This window comes from Dendrobates tinctorius, unplaced genomic scaffold, assembly GCF_039654945.1.
Source record: "Dendrobates tinctorius isolate UK_male_01 unplaced genomic scaffold, ASM3965494v1 ptg000001l, whole genome shotgun sequence".
NCBI lineage: Eukaryota > Metazoa > Chordata > Amphibia > Anura > Dendrobatidae > Dendrobates > Dendrobates tinctorius.
In genome coordinates, this window is record NW_027361669.1 from 16,012,030 (window position 1) to 16,026,993 (window position 14,964).

A 14,964-nucleotide genomic window follows, 5' to 3' on the forward strand; every position below is an offset into this window, starting at 1 on the left:
CTGCGGCTTATTGATATGATTTTGAGCATACTGGAGCCAACTTTTCTTGTGGTTTGGTTTTCATATCCACCTTACTGTGCAAGCTGAAACCTCAATGCCTACTGCCGTCAAATCATATTGAAGGGGTTTTGCAGATACTCAAGGGTTTTTAACCACTCTAGAATTCGCCCATTTCTCACCATGGAAACAACAAAAACCCTCACTGTAGCATTGATCCACTCCCATCTGGATTACTCCAACGCTCTATTAATTGGCCTCCCCGTTACTCAACTATCCCCTCTCCATTTCATACTGGCTAATCGGTACTCGGACATGTCTGTTCTTCGCCAGTCCTTACATTGACTGCCCATTCATTATAGGATCCAATTCAAAGTACTTGTTCTCACCCACAAAGCTCTCCACAGTGCAGCACCCCCCTACATCTCCTCCCTCATTTCTGTCTATCGGCCTAACCGACCGCTGCGCTCTGCAAACGACTTTCGACTAACCTCTGCACTAATCTGTACCTCCCACTTCCAACTCCAAGACTTCTCCCGTGCTGTGCCAATCCTCTGGAATGCTCTACCCCAAGAAACTAGTAGGACTATCCACAATTTGCATCGTTTCAGGCGCTCCATCAAAGCACATTTGTTCAGAGCGGCCTATCGCGTTCACTAATCAAAATCATTCCATGTGTAAGTGTGCATGTGTAGCCCATTCACTATCTCCATCCATCCCTCACTCCCTCAAGATGGCCGGACCATCATTGTAAATACATCATTGTAAATACACACCTGTACTCTGTATCTCCCCCACCTCATTGTAGATTGTAAGCTCTCGCGAGCAAGGTCGTCTTATTTTGCTTTCATTATTGTATTGTTAACGTTGTTACTTATGACTTATGTTAGGAACTGTTAAACTGTAAAGCACTGCGGAATATGTTGGCGCTATATAAAGATTATTATTATTACCTGTCTTATCAGGAATCAGTAGTGGACAACCCCTTTAACTGTGTGGACCACTCTTTTGACTGGCCATATTTCTATCATGCAATAAAATATCACAGTCAAGAATACCCTAGCCAGTCCAGTTATTTGATGTTTTTTTTCTCATGATTTGTTGTATCAAGTGCTTTAGACAACACCGGATTTACAAATGTGTGCTCTTATGAGGGACTCCATGTTTGTCGGTTGGATTGTTTATGATGGCATGAAAATCATTGCTGCTAGCCATTTAACCAGGGAAGGAACTTCCAACAGTATATATAGCGTATGGAACCAATTGTCTGTTCCTAAACAATTGATAGCGGGTCATGTAAAAAAAATTGTATACAGTCAATTGTCGCTTGATTATGGACAGGAAAACAACCCAACTTTTAATTTTTTCTTTTTAAGGTGTTTTCTTAAAAATCATGTGCCTACGATAGGAATATTTTAATCATATGCTCTTACATGTTGTAATGTGAATAAATCCAACGCTGTAGCAAAACCGAGCTCATGATCGTTCTGATGCTTTAGGCCTGTTTCACATTTCCATCTTTTCAGGTCAGTCAAAATCCGCCAGAGTGTTAAAAAACGTATCCGTTTCCGTCTTGGGACAAAAGGATGCCACTGGATCCGTTTTTTGGGCGGATCCGCTGCAGCCGGCCTGTGGCTGAAATTTAAAGCAACCGCAGTCTGGAAAAAGGAGAGGAGAGAGAGAGGAGAGAGAGAATTTTCACGGCGTTTCCAGAACACTATTCAGGGTTAAAATACTTGGCAGAGCAAATCTGTCGGGCATGCGCAATTGAAAATAGCGGTCCATCGCTCCAAAAAAAAACATTTCAGAGTCCGTCTCCTCCGCCCGGGAGACACTACAATTCTAACGGATCCGTCAAAAAACGGATGCGACGGACGACCATCAGTCAAAAATCAGCCGTTAATGCAAGTTTATGGAGAAAAACCGGATCCACCAAAAAACGGGCAGATCAGTTTTTTTTCTAAAAGTGGCGGATTTTGACTGACGTCAAAAAATGGAAATGTGAAACAGGCCTTAGGGTTTATTTATCCCAGCGGTGAGATAGCAGATCACATTCCAATGTCGAAATCATCAAAACAAGTACTAAAACAATCTATAACGCAACTGCATCATCCTTACCTGTCACCCATCTGTGATATTTGCAAAAAAAATCTGATCGCTATTTGAAAAAAAACAAAAACACCGCAAGAGTTTACTACATTTATGGTAATGGAATATTTTGCATTTTAACACATAAGTGCATCCACATCATGAACGGTATGGGGTTACTTAATCAACACTTGTGTTTTATGTATTGAAAAAAAATGGCCAGGGGTGTAAGATATACCACATTAAAAAAGAATTTAGTGCATCCTCAGCCTGCCCCCATGCCATAATCAAAAATCTACTACATCCGTGAGCTGGAGTAGAGTTCTGCTATGATTTACACCCTGTGCGGCGTTGATTATGTTGGGTCAGGGTTCACCAAGCCATCAATTTCTATATGTAATTTATTCAAATGAACGTTTACTTTGTGATCTGTGTTCTATGCTCTGTTGTGAATAAAATATGGCTGTAAGAGATTCCCAAATCATTGCATTCTTGTTTTCCAGACATTTTACACAGTGTCCCATTTTCTAAATTTGAGTTGTATGAAACAATTCCTTATTTCTAATAAAATATATTGATGCATCTTGTTATTAACCTTCTAAGCTTACATAAATGGCAATAATCTATCCCTGGTTCCTAAGAGATTTCTTCCCGATGGGTTTCCCTCTTCTCAGTGATGAAAGATGATGCTTTGTGAATCGGAGTTTGACATTTTTATCGTCTTTTTCAAAGAAGTTGGTTGGATTATAAATTTCAGGCACTAAACAAAATTACAGGAATGTGATTTGCAATAAAATTTGGTATAAAAAAAGTTTTCTGTGCTTGTGTTTCACAATTATTGGTTCGTTTGATTTCGCTCGGGAATCAGCAGTCAACACATATGACCTAATAAAGTTCACACTGAAAGATAATCATTAAATGAGTGGTTAAGAAAGCTCATTCACAACAAACTTGCAGTATAAATGCAGCTTAACACTGTTCACATTAGTATTGTGATTTTCATCCATACCAGGAACAAATCAGAGTCAGAACCACCGCAAAGTGGACACCAGCTACATCGGACTCACAGACGGATAGGTTGGATTCCATCAAGGTGGACATAGTCTTCCTAGAAGAAATCGCCCAGTCCAGCAGTTTTGTTTGACTAAGTGAAAAAAACAATTTTAGGATACGCTGGCCGGACACATCAAGCCTAGTGTTTTGTAATCTTGTTTTAATGACGTGTGCTCTGGAGTAGTGTGCTCCTGTTAATAAATTTTGAGCATCTTTCAGCTGCCATGCACCAATGACAAATATTTATTAGCCAGCGACTAACCAATACATTTCTGTTATGATTCTGTGGGTGCGCTTGGACAATGTGGACTTTTGAAAAGTTGGCGTAACTCGCATAAAAGACGCCAATTTTTCTGTGCAACTGCACATGGTGCATACATTTTGCAACATTCCAAGTAGTTCCATGCCAGAAAACTAGCTATATCTACTTTATGATCCGGGCCACTGTGTATTGTAATACATTGGAAAGGCACAATAGGTATTGCACCTTAATTTATAATGTTCAGAGTTTGTGAACACTATCTGCTCTTAGAAGACTGGCCTTACCTATTTTCAGTGTGCTGCCGTAGAATACATAATGGCAGGAATAGTTTAGTCCATGCACCTAATAATGGAGGTGGTGCTACAGAAAGAGCCAAGTTTCCGTTACTCCACTTCTGGTTGTTCCCAAAGCCCACCTCTAGTGTTCAGCATAGGAATGGAATTATTTTTTTCCCAAGATTGAAATGACCCTCTAAGGATCAAATACAATACAAAAAAAACCACACACCCACAAAAGTTCATCTGGTTCAGCCTATTTCAATATTGATAAAGAAGGTAAATATCCCCATATAGAAAAAAACCTTAATTACCATATTTTTCGGACTATAAGACAGACCAGACAGTAAGAAGCACCCCATATCATAAAATGGGGAAAAAAATTGATTTGTCAAAGGGGGTTTGTCCTACAGTCCTGAATTTAGCTTACACGGGTGGAATCAGCAGCGATGGTGGCAGGAGTCGGGCGATTCTTCCGGTGGTTCAATGCTGCAGGGCGATGATCTCGCTCCCATTACAGCCTGGTGTGGCGGTGCTCGGTAGTGTAGGGGGCTCCGGCAACATTTTCTGAAAGCCCAGAGCCCCGCACTTCTATTGCCTCGATGCTGTGGCCCCCGGGAAAATGGCCGCCAGAGGCAGCACCTGCGCAGATTGAGATCTCGGGAACGAGATCTCATCCCGAGATCACTGGAGCCGAGATCTCAATCTGTCCAAATTTTTGGGGAAAAGAGTCCGTTTCATAGTCCTAAAAATACGGTACTTACCGGTAACGGGATTTTACAGAGCCCCTGACAGCACCACCTGAGAGAGGGTAGCCACCCACCAGGACAGGAAACCTACTGAATAAAAAGGTGGTGCCTCTCCTCCACATCAGTTTGGGTTTCAGAGTATGAGAGCACATCCATACAGTAATATAACCATCACCAAATACACAACACACCACGAGTGACAAAGCGGGGGAAGGAATATAAAGGTGCTGTCATGGGCTCTGTAAAATCCCGTTACCGGTAAGTAAATAATATTTTTTCCCTTCTCCCATGACAGCACCACCTGAGAGATTAAAATAGATCAAAAGCACCCTAGGGAGGGATCACAGCTTGCAATACCTTCCTCCCAAAGGACAGGTCAAGAGAGGAGGACAGTTTGAGGCGATAGGGTCTATAGAAGATCGAAGGGGAAGACCATGTGGCTGCCTTACATATCTTGTCGATCGACACCATCGTTCTTTCAGCCCAGGAGGTCGCCATGGCCCTGGTGGAATGGGTTTTCAGGTTTCCAGGAACTGGCCTATTACTAGAGGTGTAATCTAAGCTAATGGCATCCCTCATCCATGTAGCTATGGTCCCCCTTGTAACACCACACCACACCCCTTCCTAATTCCCTGGAATGACACAAATAAGGCCTCATCATTCCTCCATTGCGAAATTATTTTTTTATTATTATACATGTTTATAGCGCCATTTATTCTATGGCGCATTACATGTGAAAGGGGCAAATACAGACAAGTACAATAAACCTGAGCAAAACAGGGACACACAAGTATAGGAGAAAGGACCCTGCCAGCAAGGGCTCACAGTCTACAGGGGATGGGTGAGGTTACACTAGGAGAGGGTAGAGTTGGGCATGCGGCGGTTCAGCAGACTGAGGATCACTGCAGGTTGTAGGCTTGTCGTAAGAGATGGGTCTTCAGATTCCTTTTGAAAGTTTCCGTGGTAGGCGTAAGGCTGATGTGTTGAGGTGGAGCATTCCAAAGTATAGGTGAAGTCCTGTATGCGGTTGTGGGAAGAAGAGATAAGAGGGGAGTAGAGAAGGCGGTCATGAGAGGATTGAAGGTTGCATGTAGGTAAGTACCAGGAGACCATGTCACAGATGTATGGAGGAGACAGGTTGTGGATGGCTTTGTATGTCATAGTTAGGGTTTTGAACTGGAGCCTCTGAACAATAGGAAGCCAGTGAAGGGCTTGGCAGAGAGGAGAGGCTGGGGTATAATGGGGAGACAGGTGGATTAGTCGGGCATCAGAGTGTAGGATGAATTCCTTCAGAGGGGTATAGAGATGGACCTAGCCACCAGCACCCTTAAGGTACAGGTATCCGCCTTAGCGGCCCTGTACAACTATAACCTGGCGGCGGATAGAAGGGCCACTAGGTTCATTAAAGCAGGGTTTTCCAACTCTAGTCCTCAAGGCCCACCAACAGATCATGTTTTCAGGATTTCCTTAGTATTGCTCAGGTGATAATTGCTTCACCTGTCCAATTCAAAGGAAATCCTGAAAACATGATCTGTTGGTGGGCCTTGAGGACTGGAGTTGGGGAACCCTGCATTAAAAGCATGCCAGAGGTCTATAGGGCATGTCACACTAAGAGATATCGCTAGCAATATCGCTATAACTAGTGACGTTATAGCGATATTGCTAGCGATATCGCTGTCTGATACTTACCTACGACCGGCTCCCCCGCTGGTTATCGCTGATCGCGCGAGAACGTTCAGGACTGTTTCTCGTCGTCAGCTTCCTGCGGCGCTTCCTGCTGTGACGACGAGCGACGCGTGGAGCCGGGCGGGAGGACGCAGGATCGCCTGGTGTGACAGGTAAGTAGCGACCCCCGTCCCCAGCGATGTCGCTGGTGAGATCTGCCTGTGTGGCAGCTCACTAGCGACCACTTAGCGATGTACCAGCGATCCTGACCGCATCATATCGCTGGTCGGGATCGCTGGTACATCGCTAAGTGTGACAGTACCTTTAGGCTATACCAGCTCCAAAAAAGCCTCCGAGGGACTTAAATCTAGTCTTGGCAGCCTTAACAAAATTGCCCTTCGAGCCCCTTCAGGAAGTGTTAGATAAGATACTAACACTAAAAACAGTGATTCTAGTGATTTACAGGCACCATCTATTAATCATCCTTTTATGCAGGTTTCAGATGATAGAGTGGCTTTGAGGCCAGATCCAGCATATCTCCCCAAAGTGGCCTTGAGGTTTCATATGGGTCAGGAGGTATTTCTTCCCTCCTTCTGTAGAAAACCAAAGACTGCGAAAGAACACAGACTTCACACACTAGACATCAGGAGGGCCTTGAGTGATGCAGTAGACAAAACTCACAGCTGACTGTCCTTAGTTGCAGATATATTCAGAGCCATGAGTCTGATCCAGATGTAGTCTGATCTAGGCATCTTTCAAATTACAGATTTCTAATTATACTACTTTGAATTAGACTAGAATTCGACTGTAAGGTAATTGGATAGAAAACCACTACAATGTTTATTTTTTCACTTTCACCCCCATACTACTTTCTTTCTTGATGTCATTTCTCCCTCCATCCTTTCCAGCCATCTCACCTCCTCCTCTCACAACTGTACCTCCACATGCAATCCTTTTTCTCCAGACACACATGACCGCATCATGTCCTATCCTGCTCCTAACGCTCTGTCTTCTACTCCTCATTGCTGGCGACGTATCCTCAAATCTTGGCCCTCCTCAACACATCCTCACACTCGCTTCTAACACCCTGCCTTGATCCTCTACACATCTTTGCAACCACAATAACCTCATACCCATTCATCCAGCCCCCCCCCCCCCCCCCCGGCTGTCGTTTATTCATGACCTCTTTATCACCAACAAACTCTCCTTCCTTGGCATCACTGAAACCTGGCTCACCTCCTTTGACTCTGCCTCTCCAGCTGCACTTTCTTATGGTGGATTCAATCTCTCTCACACCCCTCACCCCAACAACAAACGTGGTGGAGTTGGCTTGCTCCTGTCCGGTACCTGCTCCTTTACCTCAATTCCACTACCACCCTCCTCTACTCTTCCCTCGCTTGAGGTGCACTCGGTCTGCTTATACATCCCCTCCAACCGGCTATCATCTGCCGCCCCCCAGAACTAGCCATCCCCACTTTTCTCAACCATTTCACCACCTGGCTACTTCATTTCCTTTCTGCTGACATCCCCACTATCATGGATGACTTCAACACCCCCATTGACACTTCCACCTCATCTGCCTCTAAACTTTTATTGCTGACTGCCTCCTTTGGCCTCACTCAATGGTACTCCGCGGCCACTCACTAAGATGGCCACACGCTGGACCTAGTCTTCACCCCTCTCTGTTCCCTTATCTCACTAAGGCTGGTTTCACATTTGCGTTTTTTAGCGCAGCGCATCGTGCGCGTCCATGCACCAGTATGTTTAACATTGCGGCGCATGGTCTAGCGTTTGCACGCGCTCGTATGCGTTTTCGTGCGCATGCGTTTTTTTTGTAGTGTGCGCATAGGCACGCCCGATGCAACTTATTCCATCTTTGGGTCCATCCAACAGCGTAAAAAAACCGCATGCGCATGGAATGCGACAAAATGACGCATTACAGTCTATGGGAAGGCAGGGGTGCGCATATCCATGCGCACGCCTGCGTTTAAAATCACATGCGTTTTAAGAGTTAACATGGCTAGAAACTGGTTAAAACGCATGCGCCTAAAAAATGCAAACATGCAAAACGCATGATGCGTTTTTTGCATGCGTTTCTATTGCGCACGAAGCGCAGTGCTAAAAAACGCTAATGTGAAAAGTAGCCTAACTTACCCCTCCCCATCTGTCTGACCACAACCTACTGACATTCTCTTCCCTCTCCTAGTGTGCAACCCCCACTCCACAAACTCACTCACCCTCGCAGAAATCTCAAACACATCAATTTACACTCACTCACTGAGTCCCTTCTCCCTATTACAGACAATGATTAATTGAATCTGTGGACAGGAGTCTTTTATAAAGGTGACAATGTAAGACAGCGGTCTTTAATGCAGGTAGGTAACGAGTTGATTAGGAGCGTCTAACTGGTCTGTAGGAACCAGAACTCTTAATGGTTGGCAAGGGATCAAACACTTATTTCCCACTGCAAAGTGCAAATAAATTTAAATAATTTATACAATGTGATTTTCTGGATTTTATTTTTGATATTCTATATCTCAATGTTAAAATTAACTTACCCTTAAAATGATAGACTGCTCATGTCATTTTCAGTGGGCAAACTTACAAAATCAGCAAGGGATCAAATAATTATTTCCCCCACTAAATATACTGCTACCCTCAGGAAATGCTGGTCTTCCTGATGAATGGGGACATGGTAATATGCATCCTTTAAATTTAAGACACTCATGTAACAGCCCGGGAACAAGACCTTTATTGGTGTCTTTATCGACTCCATCTTAAATGGTCTGTAGACCAGGAACTAGTTGAGGCCTTTCAGATTGACAATTGTCCTGAATGACCAGTCGGGCTTCTTTTATCAGAAACAGGGGAGAATAAAAACCTCCTCCCCTGCTGCTGAATGGGCACCTCCACCAGCACCCTCTTAAGAAGTAGGAGTAAAACTTATGCTTACAGGATCTGGGGGACAAGATCCTGAAGATGTGCCTGGGGGTAGATGTGAACTCTAGTCTCATCCCTGATTTTATTATACTGAGCACTCACTCAGGCACTGGCCGAGATTTCCTCCCAGTCAAGTTGGAAGTGGGACAGTCTTTCACCTACCTGGAACAGCCCATCACTTGGAGGATTTTCGGGTCTCCTCGTCGAGGAACCCCCCCCCCCCCCGACCATGAAACACTTGCCCTTCGGTTTCTTATCCTTCCACTCTGTTCCTTGGAAGGTCTACTCCTGCTATACCTTCTCCTACGAAAGGAACTTTTAGGCTGTGTGCCCAGGTAGCTTTTTAAGCGTTTCCGCAGCGTTTTTAAATGCGCGAATCTGCCACGGAAACGCTTAAAAAAAGCATTCCATGCATTTTTAATAGAAAACGCACATGTTGTGCCATTGGTGCGTTTTTTACCGCTGCGGAATTACTTAGCGGTAAAAAAACGCAGCCTGTTCATTAATTTTGCGGAATCCCCCGCGATTCCACATACCATCAATTATATGGCCAAAAACGCTTAGGAGCAGGGTGTGCGATTCTGCTCAGGTTTATTCTGCATGAGAATCTCTACGTGGGCACATAGCCTAAAACTGAGGATGGGACACTAGGAAAACCTTTTTTTTTTCTGTCTGCTGCCTTGTCGAGTACATCATCCAGGGCTTGACCAAAAAGATATTTCCCTGCACACAGAATAGAACATAGCCTAGTTTTTGACTGAGCATCTCCCGGCCAGCTTTTGAGCCATAGGGCTCTATGGGCAGCATTAGAGAGGTTTGCTGATCTAGCCGCTAACCTAACAAAGTCGGCAGAGGCATCGGCCAAAAAGAAAGCTGCTCCTTGCAACAGCAGAAGCTCCGCCAGGATCTTCTCTCTTGGGGTGTTGTCTCTTAGATGGTAGCCAAGCTGCTGTGGCCACACCATTGATCTTGCCGTGCAGGTTGCTGTTATTGCCGGCTTTAATGAGCCTGCCGATGACTCCCAGGCTTATTTTAGGAAGACCTGTCTTCTCCTAGGGATCCCCAAGAGTCCCTAGGTCTTCAAAGGGCAACGTAGATTTTTTTTTTTTTTTAACCGACTTCGCAACTGCGACGTCGATCTTTAGGGTCTTCTCCCATATGCCCGCCTCTTCCTCATCAAAAGGATAGTAGTGGCCTTTTCCTTTCCGGCCTTTTCCACTCTCTATTAATGAGCATTTTGATTTTTTCATTAACCGGAAAGGAATGCCTCTTCCTCTGATCCAAGCCATCAAACATATGTCCTGAACTGTTTTGATAGTCTTGGGATCAGATAAGCCCATAATGGACCTTATTGCCCTAACCAGCCTGTCAGTATCCTTAGCTGGGAAGCAGGGCCTACCCCCACCATGTCCTCATCAGAGGAGGATGACTGTCAGGTCCAAATTCTCCCCCTTGAAGTCTACTGATCCTTCAGACTGACAACAGTAGTTCTGGCTTCTCCTCTTCTCTTTGCCCCATCAGGTGTTTTAAGGACTCTTGGACCTCCGATCTAATGATGGCTTTCAGGTACACAGCAAACCCGGGGGTTTCTTTTGAGACCGTCTGCTGTATACACCCAAGGCAGAGTCTCTTATCATAAGTACCGGGTAGATCCCCCTTGCACAGGGCACACTCCCTTTTGTTCCGCTTTGAACTATGCTTCAGGGGACTTCCCTAGTAAAGGAACACACAGAGAAAGGAGAGCCTGTTTTAATACAGTGCATTTTCATGTAGCTCACTCACCAATGAGCTGATCAATCAACGGTATCGCAGACAGAGGCTGAGCTGGTACCAAATAACGTCTCCCCCTGGCTGTGGGCTCGTGACCTGCCTTGCTCTTCAGGCTGGTCCTGCTGCTTATATGACTGCCATTGAGTCCGTGCCGATACTGCTGGCAGCGCTGATGCTGTGTTGACTACAGTGAAGAAAATGTTGCAAGTGGTGGCAGCTGCTGCTGCGTTGGGCGACGCTGCTGCTGTAGCTCATCAATGATTCGGATGCTGCTGGAAATGCCACAATCTTCCTGGGCACTTCCCTTTAAATATCGGGTGGCCCCGCCCACCTCGTGCCCTGATGTTTCAAATCTGGCACGCTGTGTGCAGGGATTCCCTTAGCCCTGTGCATGCGCAGACCCAGATGGCCGCTGAAGACCCGGCGCGCTACGTCCCCGGGACACGCAGATTATCCTCATGCATCCTGCGCAGACCCAGGCCACGCCGGCTTCTTCCAGCGTCCACCGCCGTGTGAAGACCCGGAAGGTCTCAGCCTGCACAGAGCTGCACCAACCTCCCGGTCAGCGTTACATCACCCGTGGATGGCATCCTACGTTCCTGGACACTCCCGGGTAAGTGTACCGTTTCATTCTGCAGATTCCCACGAGGAAAGGAAACCGAACTGATGTGGAGGAAAAGTACCGCCTTTTTATTCAGCACGTTTCCTGTCCGAGTGGGCAGATACCCTCTTGTCAGGTGGTGCAGTCATAGGAGAAGGGAAAAACTCAATTTCTACATATTACATGAAAGAAGTCTTTACCAAATCCAAATGTCAGAATTAATATCTGGATCAACAACCCATCTCCATAAATTTGATAACCATCACTTTTAATATTGCTAAAATCGTTCAAAACATCCAGGCTGCTTTTAAATGATTTTTTTTAAATTCAACAATTCATACAGAATGCTCCATGGACTCATTCTTGCAGTAAAAAAAAAAATCTGTGTCTATGCTGGTAAAAGAATCTCATTAAGTCATGTTATGATTCCACTGTGGTAGTTTGATCATGCCTATTGCACCACAAATACCATTTACATATTTAAAGAGATAATGCACAAACTGAAATATATGAAAAAGGTGTACATTTGCTCACACAGAATAACAAAAAGTTTGGCTAGAATGTTTTATACCAATATTGTGAAATACACAATGATTCTAACAAACTTAAAAAGACTGTCCCAAATTACAGGCCTCTAAAAGGACAAGTCAGAATGGAACCTTGGCCACTTATTGTTTGTTGGTCTGCTGAATGCAGTGCTTGGCTATGGCTTGCAGTCTGATAACCAGCAAAGAGATGCGTATGCTCACCCACCTCTCCTTTCTGTCACATTAGTGCCCAAACGGTCAGAACACCTGCAATCAGAAGATTATCACATATCCTAGGTGGTAATGTACTGAGATGGGATAAAGCATTAGTTTAAAGAACCATTATACTGTGTTTTTATTGCAGTGTTGGAGTGGTGCCACTCACCTAAGTTCCCTGCATTTAGTCTTATACTTACCAGTCGCTGTCTTCATCTTTTGTCAGTGCCGTACCCATCGTTTTCCAACAGTTTGTGACCTGCTGGAGTGATTTGGAAGTCACTTCTCAATACAAGTCTATGAGAGCCATAGACTTACACTGAGCGCTTGTAACCATTACCTCGGACTTTCAAAAGTCAGGAGCTGTGGCCACAAGATTGCAGTGTGGGACCGGAATGGAGCAAAGAAGAACAGAAGACAGCGGCTGGCAAAAATACACTAGGGTCAGGGAACTTAGATTAGTAGCACTACTCCAGCACTGAAATAACACAAATGATGTACTGGTGCTGTAAATTATACAGAAAAATAATGTACATAAAAATCAGCAGAAATTTCACACTTTTCTTTAGTATAAACAGTAGACAAGACAATGATGGATTAACATAGCAGCTAAAAAGATATCAAACAAAATTATCTACAGACATGCCGGTTTTTGGGGAGATATATTTTTTACTCCTCATATTTTAACAGAAAATGTTTCACAGAAACCTGAAATTTTGCCCCTGTAGAGTAGAGGCAAAGAGTTAACATACTACAGTCAAGGTTTTCAATCCAACCAAGTTCCACATGTAAAGTTCTTCCCTTAGAAGTCCATGGAACTGGTGGCCAAGTAGTCCTTCCTTCCAATGGTGCTGACTTGTTTGGTCTGCATAGCCTCCAATTTAGGACAGTCCGTAATACGATGACCCAAACCTCCACAAAAAGCACAGCCTTGTTCACCTAGGAAAAGAGAAGGCGCAATTACCACAGCACAGCTTATAGAGCACCTCACTGTCCTAACTGTGAAACTAGTCCTTGTATTTACAAGACGGTCCTGAAAAATCTAAACACTTTTTCCTGTACTTCCTGGAGTAGGCACAGTGCTCCAACATACCATATTCACATCTTTTAAGGCACCACCCTTTATCATAATGGGTTCCTATCCTAAGGGCATTCATTAAGATGAATCAGTTACAAACCTTAATCTCTAAAATTCAGTTCCTCTCATTTGTGTGAAAATCCCTAAACAATGAGCTACGAGTAGACACAGCTAACCCATAAAATGACAGGGAGAGGCTTTGTATTACTCACCTCCAATGTCCAGCATGGTCTCGACTGGGCTGACTACCTGCAGCACAGGGGGAACTCGCTGCTTTGCCTCCATAAGTAGAGCTTTCAAGTCCATTAGTACAGACTCATCTGTGGGAAAGGGAAGGTTAATTACAGAAATCAGGCAGCATGGCCATACACTAATGCCCACATACTATATCATCTCTGCATGAACACTTACCACATGCCTTGTTAATGAAAGTGGTAGCGATTCCTGTGTTACCAGATCGTCCTGTACGTCCTATTCTGTGAACTAAATATGAAGAGATGTAGTTAGCTGAAGCTGCCACATATCAGTGGAGGATCAGTATCACAGGGACAGACCATAGAAAACCCCATGCGCATAACAAAGCATGACTCTCTGTATCCATCAGGATGGAAGACTTGAGAAGTCACCTGAATTATGTGCGAGATATGAGTGGTGCTATTCATATACCATAAAATGTAGTCTGCAGGAAAACAATAATGCTCCTTGAAGTGCCTGCTCTCAGGGAAGACAGTGATTTCCTTACATCCCAATAATCAGTCATCACTAGGTATTCAAAACTCACCATAGTTCTCAATTTCTTCAGGCATATCATAGTTGACAACATGTTGGATAGCTGGAAAGTCTAAACCTTTAGAAGCAACATCTGTAGCGACCAAGACATCTTTTTTTTCTTCCCTGAAAGCCTCAATAGCTTTGGTTCGCTCTTCCTGGTCTGAAAAATAATAAAACACAGTTGATTCTCCACTTCCTTTTGACAGCACGCTGCTTTAACACTCCTACAGGTAAGGTGTCCTCCTGCCAGAGACAGCTCCAGGGTCGCATTTTGGTAAAGCATGCAGAAATAACCCACTTTAGGGCTCTCAGAGACCAGGGTCTACATATGGTCCTTGACATTGGAGAATTTGTCTCGACATTGGAGAATTTGTCTCGACATTGGAGAATTTGTCTCGACATTGGAGAATTTGTCTCGACATTGGAGAATTTGTCTCGACTCCACAGCCTTTCCCCATTTGTTTAGGGGGTATTCCTGCAGTTTGTGGTAGCGTACAACATTGGACAGTCACATGTGATGCCCATGCAAGTAGCCCTGTATATACATTAAAACAACTGCACCACTGATACCTGCCGGTCATCACATCTTCTTGGAAGCAGGTCATTGGTGAACTAATGTAGTAAGCTTTTAATGTATCTTTTTCCAAGTAAATGAGAGTCTAATGAAATATTACTCCATAACACATCAGCTGGATTTTCTCATTGGGTGTAGCAGGAGAAAAAAAATCAATGTTTTTGAATGGATAACTACCTCTACTTTTGTAGATATGGAGAAGAGATTGACAACACAAGTTAGGATTCAGTTATAACCACAGCTTTTTGTATCTTTCTTTATAATCTGGAGAGTTCAGAAAATAAAACATGATGTGTAGATTCTGGGAAGACTATCAGGAGCCAGCATGGGTTTTGAGCAAATAAGTCATGCCAGACTAATCTAATTTCCTTCTGTAATGGAATCACTGACTGGGTGGA

At 44.2% G+C, this 14,964-nt stretch overlaps 1 protein-coding gene across 1 annotated transcript in view; it reads right to left on the reverse strand.

Annotated features, from left to right (window-relative positions):
* Positions 1-12,690: 12,690 nt before the first annotated feature.
* Positions 12,691-14,964, reverse strand: part of DDX41 (DEAD-box helicase 41) — a 41,329-nt gene continuing 39,055 nt past the window's right edge. Inside the window, exons 14-17 of the mRNA XM_073568364.1 lie at positions 14,003-14,152; positions 13,633-13,704; positions 13,434-13,541; positions 12,691-13,082 (exon numbers count right to left, since the gene is read on the reverse strand). Of these exons, the coding sequence (XP_073424465.1) occupies positions 12,946-13,082; positions 13,434-13,541; positions 13,633-13,704; positions 14,003-14,152 (467 nt within the window). The 3' untranslated portion in view covers positions 12,691-12,945. The remainder of the gene's footprint in view (positions 13,083-13,433; positions 13,542-13,632; positions 13,705-14,002; positions 14,153-14,964) is intronic.